General features: G+C 38.0%; 1 protein-coding gene across 1 annotated transcript in view; it reads left to right on the plus strand.

The window, feature by feature from the left end:
* Window positions 1–1378: 1378 nt before the first annotated feature.
* The window catches only part of LOC103779965 (ubiquitin-conjugating enzyme E2 E2-like), a 64354-nt gene continuing 41726 nt past the window's right edge, over window positions 1379–24006 (plus strand). The window contains exon 1 of the mRNA XM_008947611.1: window positions 1379–1539. Coding sequence (XP_008945859.1) covers window positions 1379–1539 — 161 coding nt within the window. The remainder of the gene's footprint in view (window positions 1540–24006) is intronic.

Consider the following 24006-nt stretch of genomic DNA (forward strand, 5'->3'; position numbering starts at 1 on the left):
AAATGGATTTTTTTTGCTACTCTGTATTTTAGTTCTTACATGAACCTCTTTTTATATCCCTGTTATTGCTGAGAAAACTAAACATATTTGTCTCTTCCAAGTTCACAGTGTACCTAAGAACTAAATGATATACAGGCTGAGTCTTCTTAGATTCCTGTCTTCAATTTACTGCATTCAGTGAGTTTGTGGTTTGATATGCTGATAGTTAAATGAAAAGATTACTGTCATTACTGGTAATTTACAGCTTCTGTGCTTGATCTGTCAAATATTCTTTCAAAGATTAAACATGGTCTGTTAGTCGTACAATTACCTCTAAGTTTATAGGCTGCAAATTCAAAAAAAGAGGAGCTGCTATGTTCCTTTAAAATCCTGTCTTTCCCTCCCAGCCTCTGACACTGTGAGGTGTTACCCTCTATCCTTGTAAAGGTGTTACAGTGAATTCAGATAGCTGGAGGCATTTCAGAAGATAATCTTACAGCTATGCTTTCTGTCTTTTATGAAAAGTAGTAATTATCATATTTCTTGTATGTGTGTCTCAATCACCTCTCAGGCAGCATAATGTGAATGGGAGCTCCACAGGCAAAAATAAAAGAAAAGATTTCGTTAGCAGGCCATGATCATTAGACATCCATTTTTGCAGAGAGCTCAACTGGCGGTGTGATATTTATTCACTTGGACTTAGACTCCCATTGAAAATGTACTGCGTGCCTAATTCTTTGATTTTTAATGAAAAAAGTTTTCGTCGTGCTATAAATTAAACAGTGAATGGTATAGTAAGTAAAGGGCACCAAAGTCTTGATCTGGCTTTTTTTAGTAACCCATTTGAGTATTTATAGTGGTAACAGTCCAAAAGATTAAAACAATACTTTAGAAAAACATCTTTATTTTTACATTAGAATGAATTATGACTCTCAGAGGTGTTTACAAACATTACTACTAGCTGAAACAAAACTGGTTTGAAAGCTCTGTTTAGTGGTAGTTTACACAGCAATTCTGGGCTTTGTGAAAGGGCTTGTGTGGGGTTTTTTACAGCTAAGGAAGTTAACCAGGTGAATTTGTATGCTAAAAATAGGAAAACTGTAGGAAGCATGTTAATTCAACCATGTTCACCTCTGCCCTATACTAATACTCATACTGCAGAGAGGTTGCAGGGTTTGAGGGTTATTTAATATCTTTTAGTTTTCTGTGTTTTAGGGCATATTCTAGACTTCCAGTTACCCTTAATGGCAGGAAAGTTGCTTGTGGTCTGCCAGGTAACTAGCCCATTTTATAGAAATGACTGTCTGACACGAGCCATTCAGAGGCTGCGAAAAAAAGAGGAGGAGGTGAAGCTGAGCTGGTCACCACCTGCTAGCCCAGGGCTGCTGGGTTTGGGAGCATGACTTCCATGCCACCGACATCATCTGACCCCACATTGCGTCAAGGGAAAAGTCACAAGCACCAGGAGAAAACTAGCGTCCATCCACAGTTGCCAGGCAGCCGAGGTGGCTGCCACAGAGATAGTGCAGCGGAAGACCATCGATTTAGAGGTCGCCGGAGGTGCGAGGGAAGTGTGATGGTTTGTGAGGGTTTGCTGTCTGTCCATACCAGCTTCTCTAACTTGCCTTGAGTCCATGAGACGTAGGACAAGTTGCTATGTGAAGTCTAAGAAAAGCACCCATGTTGTGGAGGGAGTCAGCTAATTTTGTTCTGATTACCAACTGGCCCATGTGACTGTCCAGCAACAGCACAAAATGTTATCTATTTGGTTTTATGGAAGTGGCCATTCATTAAAGTGTTAGAAACAGTAAGCAGGCAAATATCTTTTAGACTTTCATGCAAAGACTTCATGACTTCGTGTTTCTTTTGAGATTAATATTTTTTTAAGAAGTGTTAAAATAAATAAAATTACTGTGGGGGCAGTACTTAAAACAAGAGCCTCAGCTCACTCAGGAGCACTGATTTATAATGGAATGGGGGGGGATATGGATGGAAAACATTGTTCAGATTCGTGTTTAATCAAACTGAGTGTTTTTAATTAACCAGGGAAGAAGATCGTGAATATTTCTATGTAAGTAAGTGTTACTGCTCAGAGGAAAGCTTTCATCATAAGAAAATGATCGACTCACTTGGCATAAGTGAAGAACTCATTATTGGTGTCTTTTAACATACGACGTCTTTTAACATTGCATATTCGAAGTAATAACAAGGAAGATGAGGCACCTGATAAAGTTAAGCTTTTTTCTTTCTGTACTTTTTTAAAGATGGGGTAATAATTAAAGCATAATTAGAGAATTTTCCTAAGATCTGGGTTTATTTAATTTAAGCATGACTACACAGAAGATTCATTTCAGTTGTTGGGTGATTTTAAATCGCATGAAGCTATTTTTCTTACTCTTATTTTTAAGCTGCTTATAAAAGAGTATTAGAAATGTAATCAACACAAGACTCTAGTATCAATGTGGTGCAGACATCATTAAAAACTGAAGTTGAGGATATTATTGAATTACATTCTGACTTGCAATGATACGACACTCTACTTTATACAACAGCTCTGTTGTAAAATATTTTACAAATCTGCAAAGAATATTCACCTAATGTCATTAGAGACCCTTTTTTTAAGCGCTTACCAGAGTCTGAGAAACAGAAGTTTTATCTAGGACCAAACATTTATTATCAAAATTTAATTTTAGGAAAAGTAAGTCTTTTCAAAATAAACTCTGAGATTATCCTAATGATGTTAGTATTTGTGTTAAAATCAGTACTCTGTCAAAGAGGCATAGAAGGAAAAAATGTTAGGTGTGCTGTAAATGGTTCCATATTTCCCTGAAGAAATTAATTTCTATGGACTGAAAACATTTTTTTTTCCTAATTAAATCAGTTTTATGATGCATTTTGCTGCATTCATGTGAGTGAAATCTTTCCTTAACATTATTTGGGGACTTAAAATATTCAGCTGTCATATATTTTCTGCTAAGTAAAAATGCGTATTACCAAAATAAGCCAGGCACATGCAGTGCTGTGGTGGTGACTGGCCATGGGCAGAGCCTGTCCCATGATAAATGCAATGCTGCTTACCTCTGTTTTATTCCAGGCCAAATTGTCTTGGATAGCTTTGCATTTCCTACATATGCGCCGGCAGCATCTGTGGGAAGTAGTAACTTGTTAGCCTTCTGTCTGTGCAAGGATGCTCTCCCCCACCAAAGATATAAAAGGATCCTCTGGCCAGTGGGGATAAGGCTGGGGAAGTAGTTTCATGAAGGATTTAAGCCTATTTAAATCCCTGGGGTCACTGAAAGAGGTTGCCCCTCCCTCTGCTTTATCCTTCAGCCATTCATTGCTGCCCCTCTCTGTGTCAGCACAGGGCTTGTCAGTTCAGGGAGCTACTTCAACTGAAAAAAAACAAAACTCTTTTTTCCATGGTCAGATTAATTTTCAGTCCAGCTGCACAGCTGCCCAAGCACTGATGCCAGCACAAACAAGGGTGCTGGAGCACACGATCACAGGCAACAGGGAGGGCAGGGCTGCTGCTCTTGGTAGCAGTAAATAGGTAAAATTATTCAGGAAACTGCAGCCAGGGTGTGAGACAAAATCTAAATCCAGATTGCAGATGTATTTTTTTTAATCCTTGAACTTGTGGATAATCCTTCGTGAGCAAAAAAGTGAGTGAAATTTGCCATTCATTTTTTTTTAAACTAAAAATATTTTTTCAATAAACCAGATAGATCTGCTGGGAAATACATATATACTGATTTCGTTCATTTCCTTTAATGACTTAACCTTTTTTTTTTTTTCTGAAAGCGTATAAACTTGGTTTTAAAGAAGGATTTCAGTTACTCATTCTTAAATATTTTCCTAAGTGATTGTTCTCCTTCTTTTTCTGCCCCCACTTACCCCCCAAAAAGGACCTTTATATCTTCATGTTACAACTGGAAATGAGACATAGTGAAATTAATTGACTCTTCTGCCCTGTTTGATGACTGAGGAGCCTGTGACAGTCAGGAACCAAACCCAGATCTCTCAAGAGTTCAATCCAGATTGGTGTGAGTACAGACAGGGATCTTAAAGCCAGAATACATCCTTTGAACAAATTACCCCCAGCTTTTTCCAGAAACTACCATGTAAAGCATGTAACATTTTGCAGCAAACTAGTCTCGATTCTCCCCATTGCTTTAGTTACAAAGGAGATAGATGTTCCTTCGTTCAGTGTTGACCCCAGGAGTTTGTTAGGCAGAGGCACTCCTGGGCTCTAAACATTCCTCTCTTCAGTTTCCCTCACTTGGGAGAATTACGGTCTGTATCAGAAAAATTAATTAACGATTTGAGAGGAAATTTCAAATTTAGATGTTACCCACAGTGAGGAGAAAAAAATTAACTCATTTAATGTCAGACCTTCCATTAATTATATAATTAGCCTCCTGGCACTTGAAAAGAATTGAATATGGATATATATTTTAAGTCCAGAAAATCATATGACCTTTTGCTGGGCAAATGGAGCCTTCTGCCTTTGTTTTTCTTCCTCTCCTTGGTAGCATGTGAGCTGCAATGTGCAGTTTACTAGAGGTGAGAAGGACTAAGAGTATTGTAATTTCAAAAGATTAAAAAGATGATAGAGCAACTGGGGATTGTAAGAGTCACTTAGGCAGGACTGGTGTCTGGTCACCAGTGCAAGAAAATAAATAATTCTGTTCTTTACTGCAGAGCTGTCTCCTCTTTCTTTGTCTCTTTCTTTCTTTCTTCCTCTGGTTTCTCTGAGGATAAAGTAGGCTTGAGTTTTAAAAGCCTTTAGCTGGGTAATGGTTGCACAGTGTACATTGGGCAGAAACTCTCTCCTTTGGGCAAAAGTATTTTTAAGTGTTTTGGATCAGTGGAGCTGACAATCATCCGTGTGCGTGTGGTCTGTAAGAAGAACAAGGTAATCTTGGGATTACCTTGAACATCATTAACAGAGAGATAGTGAACTAAGCAGCATTGGTACACTTCGTGTTGTTCCTTTACCTGATAGGTGGCTGTATTACATACACAAAACTGATATGTATAAGCCCCCCATTTACATGAATAGAGTAGATATGCATGGTTACCTATCTAATACTGGATTTACTCATACAAATTGAGAGGCCTCATCTGAGCTAATGTTGTTGTTATTATAGCCCTTTAACTCCATTTGAATCCATGAGCTGTTAAGACTCAACACTAAATTTACTTCACTTTGACAGTATAGGAATAGCTTGTCATATGGCATCAGGGTATTATACTTTTTAAACATTAATTGCTTTGGTCTAGAGCAAACTTTCTAAGACATTGTGGGAGGTTATTTTATCTTAAACTATACCACCGCTGGAGTCTGAGAATACATGTGTATGTCTCTGAAGTTCTAGACAGCCCCTGCAGAATTCAGAACTGACCAGGCCTACTTCTGGACATGCTCTGCAAGGCATGCTCCACTCCCTGGGCTGGAGCTCACTCAAAAAAGGGGTTCGTGAGTTGGGTGCCGCTGTTTCCAGAGTCTGACTTGGAAGGTCAGAATAACAGATAGGCATTTGGGTTAGTAATTAAGCAGTTATTAAAGAGCTTTCTTGAATCATGACCTAATAGGCTAATTTGGGAAGTACTGGGCAGCCACACCTTGGCCTCAAAGGTATTTGTGAGGTCTTCACATAAAAATGTCTAATATAGTTACTCAAAACCCCAGGCCCTCTTAAATGAGAGATTGGTTTGGTAGTTTAAGCCTGAATGTGCTTGTTAGTGACTGCTCATATGTTTGTCAACATTCTTGAAGCATATTTCTGGAAATCTGAAAAATTTCCTTTTGCTAGTTTCTGTTATTTTCATGGCAGCCTGGAATTCTGTAAAATAAAAAATGCATCTTCTGTCTTTGAGGTTTACTCCATTTTGGGGGAGGAAAGTTTCCTCTCCAGAATTTGCTGTTACCAGTGGAGACATAGCAAAGTGCCATACAGCTAGTTCCAGTTCAACTAGATTGGACTCACATAATGGTATTAAGGTTTTTATCCATCATTTCTCAAGAATAATACATCAACATCTTATTTTGCTGTAATGCAGAAACTCATTGAATTGCACCGTGCTTGAGTTTGTTCCTGGAATTCTTAACATGCAAAATTTCTGTATTCAAAATAAGCAGGATATGTACACTGTTAAGCTAAAATACCTAGAGAGGTTTCAGTCTGAAATCAATTGAAGGTACTTATGATTTATTTTTTGTCTTTTGGTTGCCTTATATTAAACTGCTAGAAGCTTGAAATTAATATTTATTTTCCAACTGCTTTTTTTTCGTTTGTATTCCAGAAGCCTTTCTCCCCTTGCAGCTCCTCTTTCTAAAGGCATGTAAATTTGAACAGCTTTCCTGTTTACCACTTCTTCATATTGTCTTCAGTTGTGACAGCTCCTAGGAAGAGAAACAGTTGAGCTATACCCCCTCTACTGGCAAGTATGCTTGTGCAGTCAACTAAACAAAATACAAAACTGTATTTGTGAAGATCTTAATTTTTATTTGAATCAGTACAAATTTTTTTCCAGTCTTGTTAAAGCAGGATTTGGAAATCTCTAAAAGGAAAATATAAAACCCAGAATACGTTCCAAACATAATACAATTTACCAGGAACTGGTACTTCGAACTTGCCTGGAGAACTTGTGCATACCTGAACTCTTTCTCCTTTTCCATGCCTTTATTTTTCCCCTAGATCCAGGCAGAAAGTCCTGGGTTCAGTAATCTCTGCAGCATAAAGTCTGAATAAGCTTTCCTCCATAGAGATAGAGTTTGGGTCCACACTTAGGTAGAATGAAGAATTGAGCTGAATTTAAGTGATACCTGTCTAAAGGTTTCTCATATTCAGTGTTTTGGGTTTTGTGCTTCTTATTATTAGACACTTGATAGACAATGTCTGAGCACAAAAATCAGTTTATATCAGCACAAGAAATTAATTTCATTCTCTTTCTAGAACTTGTATTTCAGGGTATGAGTTTCCAAATAGTATGGAAGAAGTTCAGGGTTTGATGACTTTCGATGCAGCAATTTTCAATAGCATGAAACTTCTAAGATTTAGAGTGTATTTCAGTATCAAGCTCTCAGGTGTTTTCTTTGATATACTTTGTCAATTTGAAGGTAAAATCTGAGGTCTTAGTTAAACATAATATAATTGGAATATATATATAACATAATTCCACAAGAGGATAGTGGTTTAAAAGTAGAAGGTATTTGGGAAGACTTGGCAGTGTTCCTTTCACAGAGTGAGGACCGTGAACACATACATGCAAAAATCATTAAAGTGCAAAGTCAGCATTAATCAGCTCCAACAACTGCAGTTCCTGATTTGATGTGGCTTTATGGTTATGTGACAAACATACCATATTTCAGATGCAAGTTTTTCATGCTTTAAAGGTCAAAGGTTTCAAATATATTGCATTCCTAATCAACATTGAATTTCATTTGCCAGCTGGAAACTTACTTTGACTTTGTATGTTGAAGAAGGGAAATGGCCATGAGCTGTTTTTTGGCACACTACCATAACTAGGAACAAGTAAAGTAAAGAAGAAGAATGAACTGAGTCACTTCTCACTCCAGAAAATTATTAAGTAGGGACAAGAAGATTGTATTTGTCAACTCCTCTGTGTATGTGACAAATGCTAAACACATTAAGTCAGCAAATACACGCTTTCAGCAAATAGGTAATTCTAGCCACTGATGCCTCAGTGATGTGTTTGCTTGTCAGCAAGCAGAAACCATTGAAGAGGTAATGTGAAATCTTAAATAAAAACACATGCTTCTTCTTTTACAGCCTTTTATTTTTACTTGAAAAGGTAGCTGTCACAGCATCTGCTCGATGGCCAGTCCTGCTCACTCTAGAGGCTGCATTAATGCAGTGGAGCCAATTGGCCATGCTGATATTTAAGGAAAACCATCAGGATACAGAAAACAAACTTAGCTGAAAAGGAGTCTGAGTTTACATCTGTTCTGCAGAAGAAACACATATATAGAAGGTACAAAATAGTTGTATTGGTTTTAGAAACAATACGTGGAAGAAGCTTTCCCTTCATGGCCACAGGTCCGATAAGTTTGCCTCACTATCAGTGGATGTGCATGACAGTATGACAGATAGAACAGGAGGCAGTTCTGTTTCTCAAAGGCCCAGTTCAAATGGCAGGAAGGATCAAGTTTTAAAATACAGAATGAAAATTTTAACAGCATTTACTTCAAGATACATATTTTTAAGAAACGTATCATAATTTAAAAAATAGTAAATTCTGTCTGCAGTCTAGTCTGAATATACAATCCATACATGGATCTTGCCAGCATGTATACTTAGCTAAGAGTGAATGAATATGACACTGAAAAAGCTCATTTGGGATAATGAATAAACACTTTACTTCCTATTCACATACCAAGTTATTCCTGATTAATGCAAATGTGCACATGTATTACCAGGACAAATTCAGCAGCTCCTGTATGTTTAGACGTGTTGTTCTTTTTAGATGCTTCTGTGCTGATGCAACGCTGCATTGAAACTTTTTAGTGGTGGTGTCTGGGAAGCTGAATCAAACCTTCAGAACATTAACAAGGTGGAACCTTTTAGTATGACGTTGCTGCAAATTTTTTTGCAAGTCCTGCCACACTGTGCCTTAGCTCTGCTGTGTGCAGAACTCCAGAATAGCAACAATAATAAAGTGGCCACCATCTTCAGCTATATCAGGCAATTAGACTAGAGTCAACATGACACCACTGTGACAAAACAGCTGCTTAAATGAGGCTTCTTCATCTTGACTTTGAGAAACTCCATAGCAATCACCCTCATGGTATGTGTATTTGGTTCTGTGAGAGCCAGGAAAAATGGTGCCAAGTATCTGCTCAGCTGAATAGATCGGTACACAATCCAGGTCTTGCCAATTTATGAGGTCAGAAAAATCTTTTGTTTTCTGCAGATTGGCAAAGTACAGACCCAAGGTGTTTGCTGAGATATAAATAAGTAAATTGACTGATTTTGATCAGCTGTCTTTTTCTTCAACTTGTAATGAAACATTTTCATTTTCTGACTTTGAATAATGTTTAGAGATGCAGAGGTTTTACGTGCACTTTTCATTCCCTTCCATTCTGTTGCTTTCTCCAAAGAGGGGAAGCCTTTCATAAGGCTCTCTTAAAGGGGGAATTGTCTTTTGCATTGAACCTGTGAGATATTATTTTATTCTGAGGTAGTGTATGTGTGCTTCTTTACAACAGATCGCATTCTGACAATATCAGTCTGGGTACCCATAGAAAGTTTTCTGTAATTATCTTTATCCTGCTAGTTACATTTCTACTCCATTGGAGTCTTACACAACCCACTTTGATGTTTTCAAAAAATTATTTCTGCATTCCTTGATTTTCCTCATGATCTTACTCAGCCAAATTTAATCCTTAAGTAAGCTACTACAACTTCAATGAAGTCACTGAATTGTATCGTGCCAATTTTTGGCCCATTAATTTATGAAAGATTTTTTTACATATGCAGGCATTTAGAAACAGGATTTTTCATTCTGGTGCAAGCAGCTCCAGTTGGTACTGGTGAACTCTTGATAGGTATATATTCTGATACAAATACACTGGGAAACAATGAAAAGTAGGTGTTTATTGGAGTGAATATCCGCACAGAGCATGATGCACTATGATTGTCCAGTTTATTTTTTAATATAGAGCAGCATGATAGAATTACAGAAAAACAGAACGGTTTGGTTTGGAAGGGATATATAAAGATCACCTAGTCCAACCGTTGGATTAGGGGACCTGGACAGGGACATATTTCGCCAGGTCAGGTTGCTCAAATCCCCATCCGACCTGACCTTCAACATTTCCAGTGATGAGGGATCCACAGCTTCTTTGAATAACCTCTTCCAGTGTCTCATCACACTCATAAAAATAAACAAACAAATAAATAAATAAATAAAAAATCTTTCTTGTATACAGTTGTCTACAATCTACATCTGCCTTCTTTCAGTTTAAACCCATTGCCTCTTTTGCTGTCACTACAGGCCCTGGTAAAAAAATCTCTCTACATCTTTCCTGTAGGACCCTAAGTATTGAAAGGTCACAATAAGGACTCCCTGGAGCCTTCTCCATGCCAAACGACAGCAACTTTCTCAGCCTGTCTTCATAGGAGAGATGTTCCAGCCCTCTCATCATTTTCATGGCCCTCCTTTGGACCTGCTCTAGACTATGGACCCCAGAGCTAGACACAGTACTCCAGGAGGGGTCTCAGGAGAGAGGAGTAGAGGGTCAGAATCACCTCCCCTCAGCCTGCTGACCACACTCCTGCCACACTTCTTTTGATGCAACCCAGGAGATAGTTGGTCTTCTGGCTTGCAGGTGCACTTAATCCCTCTGTCTATGCCATTGATAAAGATACTGAATAGTACTGGTTCCAGTACAGACCCTTGAGGGATAGGTAGTGCCCAATTTAAGAGAGAAGAACAAAGCACATAAAAGCTTTTTTAAAAGATACAGAATTAAAGCTGTCTTCAGTTGAGGCCCTTTGAAAGATGGCCTCAGTGACATTTTGGCATTGACAATCTGTCTAGTCTGCAAGCCACTGTGTAGCCTACAAAAAACATACACAATTCCTTCTGTGTTGATGGAACTTCCTGGCCATAGCTTCATGCAGAAGAAATGTTTTAAGTGTAAACCCAGTTTTTAAAACAGTCTTCTACTATTCAAGAGAAGTTTTTTTCTTTAATTTATTTATAGTTACTCTTAATTCATACTTTATATTGCCATCTGTTCTGAAGCAAAGATATTGATTTAAGTCTGTTGGTGTTTTAGATTGCTTTCTAGCTCTGGTTGTATTCAAGTAGTTATAGGAGTCAGGTGTGATCCCTGTGATAATAGATGTATTATTCTAAGTTCTATTATTAAGAGAATTTGTTCTCTGCATCAGTTTTCGTCTCTCTTTATACAGGGACAAAAAATCACACAGCAGCAGAATCCTCATATGAAAGATGTTATATTATTCATTAAACGAAAATTGCCAAATAAAGCACATTATAAATGGTTCCATTCTAAACACTGTTTATTCTACCCCCTGCCAGAGATTTTGCTCGTCCAGTTCAGAGTAAATAGATTCCTTACAATCAGTGAATCTGACTGAATATGGGCTGAAGTATTCTACTCACCAGAGGTACCAAAACCTCTTTTCTCATTCTCCTCTCACTGCCAGATACATTGCAGTGAGGCTGAACCTATTTCTGTAGTTAAATCCGTCCAATTGCAGCAGCCAGCCAAGATTTGGTGAAGAGGTTAGGTCCCTTCACCTCAAGCTCTACACTTGTGTGGTGCAGCAGATGCAGATGCTCAACACAAGACATCATGGTTTTGAACTCTTGCTGAAGAGATGAAAACCTGATTGTAGCATTCACCTGAGATGGTAACAAGCCTTGTATTCTGTGCCTGCTGTGGGTACTGATCTCATGCTCTATACTCACAGAAAGCAACAACACCCTCTTGAAAATCCAACACGAAATGCTTAGGACTTGTTCTGAAATATTCCATGCTTGGATAATTGAGTTTATTAATTTCACAACAGAACTAATGGGCCTTGCTTATTAGTGCCTCCTGGTAATGTACTGGCTGAAAAATAACACTATAAAAGAAATGGATTGCAATTCCAGTAATGTGACTTTTCACTTTGCTGTCAAAACCAGCAAGCTGCATCTGGGAAGTGTGACTCCTGAAAAGCTCGTGTCCTCAAGTACCTTTGTGGAGACAAAACATTGTTGTTCACATCCATATGTATTTTTGGTACTTGGTCCTAACATTTTGAAAGACCTGAAGGTATTTAATGACTTACAGTACTGTGAATATTTTCGTTGGCGTCACCCAGTAGAAAGTATTTGTAGCAACATGTTATTAAGTTTTAAATATTGTAGACCAATGACTGCAAGCTGTGCTACGTGTCACTACAGACAAGTAACTTTAGAAAACTACTCCCTAACACCTAGAGTCCAGATCTTCTGCTCAGCAGTGATGGGAAGCCCACAGAAAAAGACTAGGCATGGCTCTGAATTGTTCATTTTTCCTTCTGTGTGTCGGTATATTATTGAATGAATGAAGAATATCTTAAGCACGAGTTGTCAGAGGGTCTGAAAATCTATTTGGCAAGGGAATGGCTGCTGGCCTCCACTCCCCGGTCAGGAGTTTCTGGTTCTCAGTCAGTCTCTGATGAGGAAGTCTGGAGTGAAGGACTTTAACAAAGGGAAGTCTTTTGATTAAAATGCTAAAAAAAAAAACAAAAATAGAAAATTGGATGTATATTTGAATATGCATTTTTTGGATGTCTCTTTTGGGGCATCTGCAGTGGCTAGCATACCAGAACATCCCTCCACTCCCCTCATGATATCAATGGGTATGTAAATATATTTTTTGAAATTTGGAAATAATTATAGACCGCAGAGCAAGAATATTTTGGTGAGTTTCACTGCAACCACTTGAACAAGGAATAGAGATACAAGACCATTTCTGCCCATGATGCAGTTACTAGGGTAATAAGTTAAAGTGTCAGCTGAAGCCTCAAACCACTTGAAATTTATCTGATTCATTAGTAGCATATTAAACTGAGAAATGTATTTGGCTATTGAAATGTACACTAGGTAGCTATAATAAGTATGCCAATGCCATAGGTAATGAATAACTGTAGTGTTTTATAGCCTACCAATGAAAAATACTTGTGGCTATAATAAGGAAACAGAGATGAAAAGGGATTTTAAAAGTATCTGCTTTTTGGGGCAAGAGATATGTCAATACAAAACTTTTAATTAATGTTGTGAAATCACGATTTGCCTAAATTGATAACCATAAATAGAAATTGCATTTGTGGCAGTGCCGTCTACCATCTAACATGCACTAAATCTCTCCTGTCGTTTTTTAGAAATACATGAAAGTTCAGACAGGGAATTATTTATACAATAAGATGTATGGGTTTCTGAGTGTTACAATTTTTTAGATAACTTGGCCAAAGCTTGCAAAGTGAAAAAAAGTTTTTTGAAGTAAAATATATGTATTGGTTTTCTAAAATTAAAGAGCAATAAAATAAGACAGCAGTGTCAAGATAAGAGTAGTAGCTGTTGATGTTGCTAATACTCCTTCATTTGCAGAAAAAAAATATATTATTTTTAAACAATATTTACTTGCCACTGTTTATGCTGGTTTGTTTACCACAAAAACCTCTGGACAATGGCAGACAGGTTTTGAAAGACAGGCTGTGTGCAATTTCTGTTTGTAAATATTATGATTCTGTATTTAAATGCAGTATTTATGGTCACATCCAAGGAGGCAGCTGGCCATGCACATTTGTGAACTCCACTTATTCACACAATCATGTTTTTGAGGAAGATAAATTTACTTTACCTGTCAGTGTGCCAGCATTTTGGTTTCCTGATTTTCAACAAAAAGGGCATTTCTTTGCTCCAGGCTTTTTAGGAGGGAGTGGGTTTCTGAGAGGGGGTGTGATGTTTAGCCATTATTTCTATTTGTGTAGTTTCTGTGCACCAAGCCAGGATACTGGACTGGCTTACTGTTGGAAGTTAAAAACAAAACAAAACAAAACCAAAAAGGCAAAACCCAGACTGCAATAAATAACAGAAAGTTAACCTTGAAGCCGGACTGGTTATCTTTCTTTCAGTTTCTCAATTCATTTTCTCCTGTCTAGTGCTACTCAGTTTAACCTTTTACTTCTGCAGAGAAAATATTAATGTAAAAGTGTTACAATTGTTTTAAATTATAGTAAGATTTGAGTCCTTGACCCGACAATAATCCCTATTAGTGATAAAATTACTTGAAAATAAGCTTAAAATGCAAATGATAATAGAAATATTCTTTAAATAGATGACATTGGCTTATGAAGGAATGTATGCCAACAGTGTAATAAATACAGTTTTGTCAAACAAGTTAATAGACTTCCCAAATTACTGCACTCTCTATTTCAGACGATAACTTATCTTTCAGTTCTGAATGTCAGAGAGTGGCATTTAAATTATTCTGTACAATCTCATACTCCTGCAGAACTGATAGGAATGTAAGTCACCAACAAGTCTTGTTCATATTTTTGTGTCATTCTGAAATATTGATGTAACAGAACAACCTTGATCAAAGGTTGTTAGTTGCAGGGACTGGACCACCATCCACTGATTGTTGGTTTTGGAAGGTTTGGGGCGGTGGGCGTTGATCATCTGAGGATGCAGTTTTAGAATATATTCCCCCACATGGTAAAGTGAAAACAATTCAAAGTGGGTCAACATAAATTTGAATGTACAATTGCAGAAGCAAGACAAGCAGGGCTCACTAAAAACAGGAGATTTTGAAATGGCAAGCACAACCACGTGCACATTTTATGTTCTTACAAGTGGCTTGTAAGTGCACTTCTTCATGCATTTCGACGTGCTGAAGTCGGTGGGAGTTTATCACTGGCATCGCTGAGCACCGGCTCAGCTCAAGTGCGCTAGATCGAGCCTTCGCTCCCTGGGAAAGCTGACTGCCACTCACAGTCTGCCTTTTTGCGTTGGGGTTGGATATACCTGCTTTGGTAGAGAAACGTGTAAACCATTTGGCTATCTTTAGGGATAGCCAAGTGATGTGTCCCATAAGGGAAACAGAGCTCATGCATTAAACACTGCTAAGCTGACTACTTGATTGTGTACATCATGTCTCAGGGTAATCCAAGATCAGCTGAGGACCCTGCGGTATCTATTACATGAGTGTCTCTTGACATGAGTTAAAACCCCCAGGTCCTGTGTTCTAACATTTTCCCTGTCATTTGCCACATTTCATAGGGACGTTTGTTGGCGTGGCTGAGTGCCGTCAGGTGGATGAGAAGGCTGTTCTCCAGAGCACAGCTCCAGTCCTCCATATGCTATACATTTAGCTTTAAATACAGCGTTTATGTATTTCGAGGGAACTGCACTAACTTGATAGTGTTGCCTGGGGGAGAAAGAAATGCTTTCATGCAGAGATTGTCATGGGCCGTGAAGTGATAGCTGAAAGTAGCTGGCCTTATTAAGCAAAGTTCCTGGCGATGTTTACATGTCTATGTAGCTGTAAAATAGCCTTTCTTTAGTCCTGATTATTTTTTTTTTCTCTTTTTCTCTCAGTTTTGTGTTTCCAATTAAAATATGCACTGCTACACGTGAGCTTCTGTCTAGAAAAAGATGAAGAGCAAGGACTAAATCCCACTTGTGTTACTCATATGATTAGCATGGTTGCTTTCAATGTGCCTACTTGAACAAGTAAAATAAAAACAGATTTAATTCCAAATCTTTTTTACTAACTGGCAGGGAAGAATATTCATTGACCATAATAATATCTTTGCTGAGTAGTAGATGTCATCTATAAATGATATACATTTTTTAGTCATTAAGTCACATTAAGCAGTACTAAGTTTTGCCCTCAGCATAAGCAGTCTCTTGCAATTGCATCTGTCTTTTCAGTATGCAGAGAACATGAAAGGAAAATTGTTTTACTCTATTATCTAAGAAATTGTGAAGCTATGAAAAACAGATTACCATTAATAAACAAAATTTTCTTCAAAAGGCTATGTGTACCGTTGTGAGGAAACAGCTGCTGTCCCTTCCAGAATATACAATTGGCAAGTACATTAATTTTAAAAAAGATTATTTTGAAGGCATCAAAACCAGTAAAAGTGCAGAAATTGTGACACGAATACATATGCACACTGTTGTGATCCAATATGATTTGACAGAGGAACACTTTTTCCTCTTAATACACAAAGTGGTAAATCTAAATCTTTCTCGGGCAGCTAGATTTCTGCTAAATTGTCACAAGCAATACAGGTGAACCATTACTGATTTTGATCATATCCAAGTTATTTAAATAGTAATACAACTTGAAATATCTCCACCATACCTTCCCTCTGTGTTAGGAAAAAAAGCAGGACACTTTCCTGTTATAACCACTCCACCCAATGCGATGTTTGTGAAGAGTACCCAACTGACTGTGGCAGCAGTTAGTACAGATAGCTTCCTAATTAACCTGTGAATAACCAGTAAAGACAGGCAGCCGTCTGGCATGTGTTTCCAGAGCATTCTCAGGGCCTCAACCAAGAGCTAGCACATGTAGACAAAGAGTATTTCCTCCTCCATCCAGTCAAAGTTGCCAGCACGGCTGCAATCACCAATGATATTCTTATGACTTGGGACATTTGTCCATTAGGAAATTTTTTTACAAGTCCTCTCCATTAGATGCAGACCTCAAAGAGCCTCCAAGTATGAACAATTTGGACAGAAGCCATCTAGGCTAGCACTGAACCAGAGACCAGATGAACATTTCTATAGCTCATAGCCATTTGCTCCACCTACTTGCTTTGTATACACAAAACTTAATCAGTCATGATTAGGGTAATAAAGATATGCAATAACACATGATAAAGGTAAGTAATATAATTCTAGTGTTCTTAGGCTAAGTTACAAGTTATTTTTGCATTGCAGATTTCAGCATGACTACTGTAGTGTTTCATGGTTCTCCTTGTGGTGGTAGCTCTGACTCAAAAGACTGCTCATTTGTCACTTAATGCACGCAACCAGTCATCTTACCAGTGAATAAACAATGATGAGAGAAGGTATCACCAGCAGCTGAACCAAGTAGATGAGCTGGAACTGAAAATGGGAAAGAAAACACAAATGTGATTTTCATCATACAAAAAAACATCTGTGTGAGTAAGGATTCCAAGTTGTCGTTGCCAAGGAAATTATAATTGCAATTTCAACTGTCGTTGATATTATATCTTGATGTAGGGAACATATGCTATGGTTACAAAAAAAAATAAAAAACAGGTCTTATGTATGTGAAGTTTAATTCTTCTATGACAGAGTCATTGATTATGATTTACATATTAGAGTGCTGGTTCTTCCTTACTCAGTAGAAATGTTGATTCTTCATTAGACGAGGCGTAATTTCTAGAGTAGACCATGTGTGAGTCTTTCAGCAGTGGAAGTGTTACTTGAAACCTTGAGAGGGATTTTACGGAGCTCTGAGTTCCCCAGCTCCAGCTCTAAGGTGAAGACTGCTTCCACAAGCAGGTGCCTGCACACCAGTTGTTTGCCTTCTCATCCTAAGAACACAGGCTGAGGACTTCTCCTTCCAGTCATATGCTTTCATTACAGCTTTCAAATTACAAACAAGCATCCTTCTTTTCTTGAGCCAATTTTTCTATCGTCCTTCCTGGGACCAGTTCCCATCTTTCCATCCTGTTTTTCAATAAATCAAGGGATCAAACTAGGCCATTTATAGGGAAGAGTTTTCTAATCAGAAGTCCTGACCCTGGGAGCACAGTGAAGATCTGTGCACTGAGAAGAATGTAGTCTCAGTTGTCCCAGATAAACTCACTTTTACTGAAAAACACATTGGAATGACATCATCTCATAGTGATGTCTGTGGTGTACCCAGTTTCTTGGACTTTTTTAGCAAATTTACTTGGTAACTCCAGATCTGACTTTGAGAGGATATCCAGCAACTTCAGCACAGAAAGCTCGGTCCTATGCAAGCCTCTTCCTAACCTCAGCCCCAAAGACTTTCCAGAAAGATCCTAGGAGAAAATTATCCTGATAGAAAAAGGACAAAATCCTCTATATTTTATTTTCTGTTCATCATGTCATGGATCCACATAACTCCCCCAACCCAGGGAAGGTGTCTGTTAAAAAGTCTTAATGCTATTCTCATGAAGTAGGAGAAGCCACATTACCAGGTCCTAGTGTCACATAAACATGCCCCAAGGATCTGCCAGACCCCTGTTTATTTTCACTAGTCAGTCAAGTGGTGTAAATTGCTCCATCCTCACAGATACCAAAAAGAAAATTGCCTCTAAATGGTGTTTTTTCTGTTAATTCAGAATGTGCCCCACAGTGGAGGCAATCTGTTTCAATCAGAATTTCAGACATTTTAAGGTTCCTTTTACCTTGGACCTATGGCTGGTCTCCATATTTGAAAGGAATAATTTCAAATTAAGAAGTAACACTGTGAAAATGTGGCCGTTTGCCAGTAATTTCAAAGTGTGTTTTCTTCTGTTCACCAGAGATCTGGAGAAATAGGACAGCCTCTTTACTAAATTGACTAAATAAAAGGAATCTGCTTTTGAAGTATATGGATTTCAGAATCAAATTTCCTTTTTTCTGTGCCTGTTGGCTTTATAGGCTTATTTACTCAGGAGGAAATGACTTGTTTTATAATGTGTTTAACATCATGTCAGTTAATCTGTGCCATAATACAGAGTTGTGTCCTTGTGCAAGCAAGCGTTTCATGTGGAAGCATGTGAGAAGGAGAATCCACCGTATTCAAGCCTGTTCCCCTCTTTACAGGACGGACAAAAGAACAGATTTGTTGGTTACACAGCTGTATTGTATGTTAGAGGTATCTCTCTCTGTAAATACTAACTTCTTTACATTTTCCTCTCATTGCTTTCCCTCATTAATATTTTGGGACAGTTTTACAACCAGCTCATGCATAGAAACTAAAGTCTTTAAAAAGTCACAAAAGAAATCATAGAATTGGGCCCCTCCAGAAAAAAAAAAGCTACAAAATTAGTCTTGATGCATAAGGTTTCAAAATTTCCAGGTTCCTATATAAACAACTGCCTTTAGGTGGGATTATTAGTGGTGACAGTCTTGAGCAAATCAAGCAACTTTATAGACAGAGAACTCATTTCCCAGTAGGGGAAAGAGACAGTGACTCCTGGTTATATAGAAAACCATCTTTCTGAGGAACATAGAATATGCAGTCATTCAAAAATTATACTGCCTTGATTATAGTATTCATAATAATCAGATAATGTATGTGTACATATATTAGAAATAATCCTGTATAAATCCTTCTCAATTACTGAAATGACTGACTGCTGCAGAATATCTTTAATATTTTTTAAAGTAAAATACTGTAGAGATCTTTTCTGGGTAAGACTTAGAAAAATTTCATACATGGAATCATTAGTCCATCATCAGCAAGCGAAGAAGATGTTAGGTGAAGTTCCTCTAATACATTGTGTAATTATTTTTTTTTCATTGTTCATCATTGCTAATGAAAAGCAGGAGTTTAGAATCAATTTTTTATAAGTGATCAAAACAACATGTCAAATGGATTTCAAATCCAAAGCTTTCAGTAATTTGCAACCATCAATGACAAGTCTTTATAGTCTGTTTGACCTGTTCTGCTTTAGCCCTGTCTAGCTCACTCTCCTGCATTGCCCCTAAGGTTTCCACAGAAACTAAAAAGTAAATGCTGTTTTAAGGAATGCTTTCTTCCCTACTACACCTCTTAAATCTCCTGTCTGCCATGGGGTCTCTGTGCTATCTGTCTGCACTCAGTCACCTTGTCCTTTTAAATTAGATTAGAATTTAAAAATATGGTGCCACCTCACTGTTGTGTGCCATGTTTTCTGTCTAACTTAGAAAAGATGATAGAATGGTAAATTACAGCTGTTGTGGGTAAGGGGAAATGTTGTGAAATTAAAAAGTAGTTACATTTTGAAAAATAAATTGCAATCCTGGGGAGTTGGAAAAAAAACCAAACCTCAACGAAAATCAAATTAGGAGTTACATGCAAATAATATCACTTGGCAAGTTGCAAGGTTGGAGGTCATATTAAAAGGTCTCAGGACAGTCTGTTCATTTTTTTGGCAGTGTTTTTCATTACTAGTTACTTGTGTTTTCCTCTTTTGCTAAAAATTACTATAAATCATGCTTGATATAAATTATCTTAGAGACAAATCAGGCTGATAAATATTTTGTCTTATTTAAACTACGCGGTCCATTTCTGGTGGTACAAAAGAGTTGGAACTACAGTTAGTAGTATTACTTCTAAAGAAAAGGGAACAAAAGATGCGGCAAAAGGGAGTCAAGCCCATGTGTAATAGGAGGCAAACGATTGTTTCCTGCACTGAACAAGGAAAGCCTTCTGTGAAGGGTTTTATGTAATTTTGTTCAGCTGAACAAAGTAGAGAATACTTAACAAAATTGCCATTTTTAAAATCTCATTGTGAATACCCAGCATGCTGTGATCATACACTGTGTAATGGTGTTTGCAATGAATAAATCGCAGTAGATACTATAACATAAATAACTGTTTTGTGCATTAAGAAGCAGTTCTCTTCATGATGATTTCTGTCTCAGGAACACTCTGAAGACAGACTTCAGAGAGTAAAAGCATCAGAGTACTCTTTGAATAATACCAGTCTGCTAAAGTCCTACGATACTTTTAATATTTTTTTGTAGTATTATTTAGAAGTGAGTAATAAATCAACTCAGTGCTATTTGCTTAAATCTTAATCTATTTGATATTTTTACTGTGGCTGAAACTTACTCATTTTAAACACAGCACAACTTCAGCCAATGATTTTTAGTGGCTCCAGTGACAGGAGGGCAGAGGAAGTTAAATCACAAGGAAAAAAAAAAATATTTGACTCACTTTTAGCACACTGACCTGGTGTGCTGTGTGTTTGCTGCTAGAAAATGGCTGGAAGCCCCAGAGTTAAAATGCATATCACTTTGGGTAATAAATAGACCTCTAGAAACACCTTGCTAAAACTAGAGAAAAAATGTCGTACCCTACTGAATTCAGTCACTCTCAGTAAGCATAAGAAGCAATATCTTGTGTTATCCTGTAATAAGTTACTGCTTCTTTGACAGGGATCAGTTTCCTTAAATGTTGTTCCAGTCACATTTACCACAAACATATTGGTTCCAAAGTGCAGAAGAAAATGGTAACTGCTTTCAATAAAAAGCACTTGATGAAAGTAGGATATTACCACTTTGAAGGAATTTCAGCATAAGTTACTGAAATGTCTTAATATCCTCCTCTTATTGCTTGCCTAAAGTACTTTTTTTTTTTTAAGTTTCTTATGGAAAGATGGTCTCAATCAGAAAACTGGAAGAACTAGAAGAAAGTCTGATCCAGATATTTCAGTTGAATTCTCCTGCTGTAATGGAAACTAAGTGGTGTAAGGGTTTTATCTGAAGTTCTTCATTCTGCCAAAGCCTTTCTGAGTAACAAGTGGCCCAGTCACTTCACCCTCTGTTTCCATTATGAATAATTAAGTCTAATGAAAGATACCAACCCAAAAATCATGCTTAATCTAATTATGTTGATATTCCAGCATACATAGGACATAATTTCCCAGTAACATTGCAGAGTGACCAAAATCTAGCATAGACTCAAATTTTAGTGTTACCGAAAAAACTGATGCTTTTTCAGTGCACATAATGTCCAGTTAAAGTGAACAACTCTTTAAGTGTGCATATATATTGCTAATTTTCTTAGAGTAATTCAGATTTCTTGGGCCTCATATTTAATGCTGAAAAATTTTTAACTTTGGTTAACAAGTAAGAAGCATGAGCATCTTCCAGTATTTGGCACTTTATGCACCATCTAGATGAAGGAATTGAGATAAGGATAAATTAAACAAAACAAAACAAAAAAAGTTTTAGGTATTTTCAGGAGATTTTTGGGAAAAATTAAAAAAAGAAATTGAGAAAGGGTTATTCATTCCAAAGGTACAAATTTGGGGAGCATTTATTTCTTTTTGATAGTTCATGTCATCAATATTGTAGCTGAACTAAGCACTTATCTCTAATTCTGAAGAGTTGGGGTTTTTTTTTCTTTAATTGTTCTTTGATTTTACTTCTTGGAGACTAAGCCTGCTAATTTTATTCATAGCAGAGGTGCTATTAACCGTACAACTGTGCCCATTGCCAGAGGCAGTCTCAGTGCTCACTGCTATCTCATTGTTTTTGTTTTGTAGAAATGTATTCCTCTGGCTGCTGTGGCAACTGTTTATTACATACATTTATAAAAGTACCTACTGCTATCACTGTGGCATCTGGGTAGGCAACTGTGACTCCCTTTCCCTTCCCTACGCTGCTGTTGCTGCAGCATCAGCTCTGCTTGCTCTTCATTTTCTGCATCTCCGAAGATGGGCAGCAGGGAAGGAAAGAGACAAAATGAGTAACTGCTGTGCTGTAATAAAATCCCCCTGCACCATTTTCCAAACCCCCCTCCTTTTTGCAGAAGGGTGAAAAATAGCAGGATGTGTTGATGGTTCTTGATGAGAGAAAAACAAAGGGGGTGTTAGAGGGAGGGGGGTGTGCATGTACCTGAAGGAAGGAAGAATCCACCATGAAGAAGAAGCAATTAATTACCCCTATACAGAGAGGGAGTGGGAGAGAAAACACCCTCAAGCAGAAAATATAAGTTCTACGAAGAATTGCAAGGGAAGAGAAAGGGTGACAAGTCAAGATGTGGTGTATCAGGTAGGCTTCCAGAATGCAGAGGAGAGAGAACCGGAAGGAGAGCAGGAGAAATTCAACAGATGACCAGTACTGCTGACACTGTCTGTATCCATTCCCAGGCCACAGACACAGAGCAGCGTGACAGCAGGGCTGAGAGCTACACTTGCTCTCAGGGCTGTGATGCAAGTGCTCCTCAATGGCACTCTGCATTTTGTTGAATGAGGCTGGGTTGGGTGCATGGGTGCGTCTGAGTCACCTGGTGATGTGAGCATCAGCATCGCTCCTGCTGGTGTCCTCCTCCCACACTGAGATTACCCAGCAACCACTCTGCCAGTACAGCCCCAATGCTGGTCTCGTGGCTGTTCCCAAGCATGGGGACAGCCCTAATCTGTCATACAGACCCAAGCAACACCTTTGCTTGGGACCAGTTTAGGTACTGGCACTGTGTTCAAAACACAGAACAGAGGTGTGTACTGGGGTTTATTTTAATGAGCTTCTCAAGAGTCCTGTCCCACTGAAAAGTGAATCTGCAGTCTTCTGTTTTGTCACATACATCCTCTTCCCTCACCAGCTGTGCTCTTAAATTACTTTGCTAATCTTCCGATACTTTTGTATCCACTTCGCCCCCTGGGCAACTGGGTTCCCAGAAACATTCTCAAAGGGCTGCTAGAGGCACGATCTGTTCCAGCATAACTGTTAGATATGCAAGAAACAGGATTGCAAGAAAAAGTATTCTATATCTTCTAAATGGAGGTCATTCTGTGGTGAGCTTCTCTCCTCAGAGGAAAAAGTCTTCAATATTAATGGCTTTGTGTAAGAAAAGGGAAAAAAAGAGGGAAGAGACTTGAGTTTATCCCTCTTCTTTCTGCTGTCAAATGTTACCAAAGAGAGTTGAGATTCTCTGCATCCTCCATGGACTGCACCTAATGCAGGAGTACCCCGGTTCTGACGTGTGTTTCTGTGTGCTAAGGCAATTCAGATTAGATAATGCAGGAGTCAGAATGAACTGCAACAGACAATGCCATTAAAAGTGAATTCATGGACATAGTATAATATCCTGGTCCTGCTTTATTCGGACCTGATATAAATTATGAGGATAGAAATGAACTTAAAGTCACCCAGTCCAGAGGAATCCGTTTCTTTCTGAGTCCTGAGGAATGAGAAGGCCTTGCAGCCATCTTGCTTTCCTGTTTTATGTGGCCTGATCATGTCCCCACATACACCACTAGTGTGCTCAAACTACAAAGGCAATTTAAGATACATTTCTTTACTTACTGCTTTAATTTGTGCCATAGGCTTGCCTTTCCTTTGTGTTAAAGAGTACAGTTACACTCTAAATGTGGATACCAACAAGATTCAGAGACCAAGAATGGAGGACATTGAAGTAGCCCCTATTTTCTACAGTATAAGGTTATGCTACTGCCAGATACAGGCACTGGGGAAGCAGAGGATCCCTCACTAACAAATGGAAGTTAAATTAGAAAATAATATTCTTTTGACTAATTTATTCCATACAACTACTTTTTAAATGTGGTATACTGTAGATTCTTTGTATTTCTGTATTCTTAATTTTTTGAGTAATTTTCTGGAGGTTGGGTAAATCTCTATACAAGTCACAGCTCTGATAAAATTAACTATACTTCCATAACTTCTCCAGATAGGTTTTCATCTGGTATGTCTCACAGATGCTGTTGTTTTCATACAACTCTCCTAGTACATCATTTTAAATTTAGTATCTCAGGATATTCTAAATGTAGGGAA

This window comes from Merops nubicus, unplaced genomic scaffold (assembly GCF_000691845.1).
Source record: "Merops nubicus isolate BGI_N331 unplaced genomic scaffold, ASM69184v1 scaffold6679, whole genome shotgun sequence".
In the NCBI taxonomy this organism is placed as follows: Eukaryota; Metazoa; Chordata; class Aves; order Coraciiformes; family Meropidae; genus Merops; species Merops nubicus.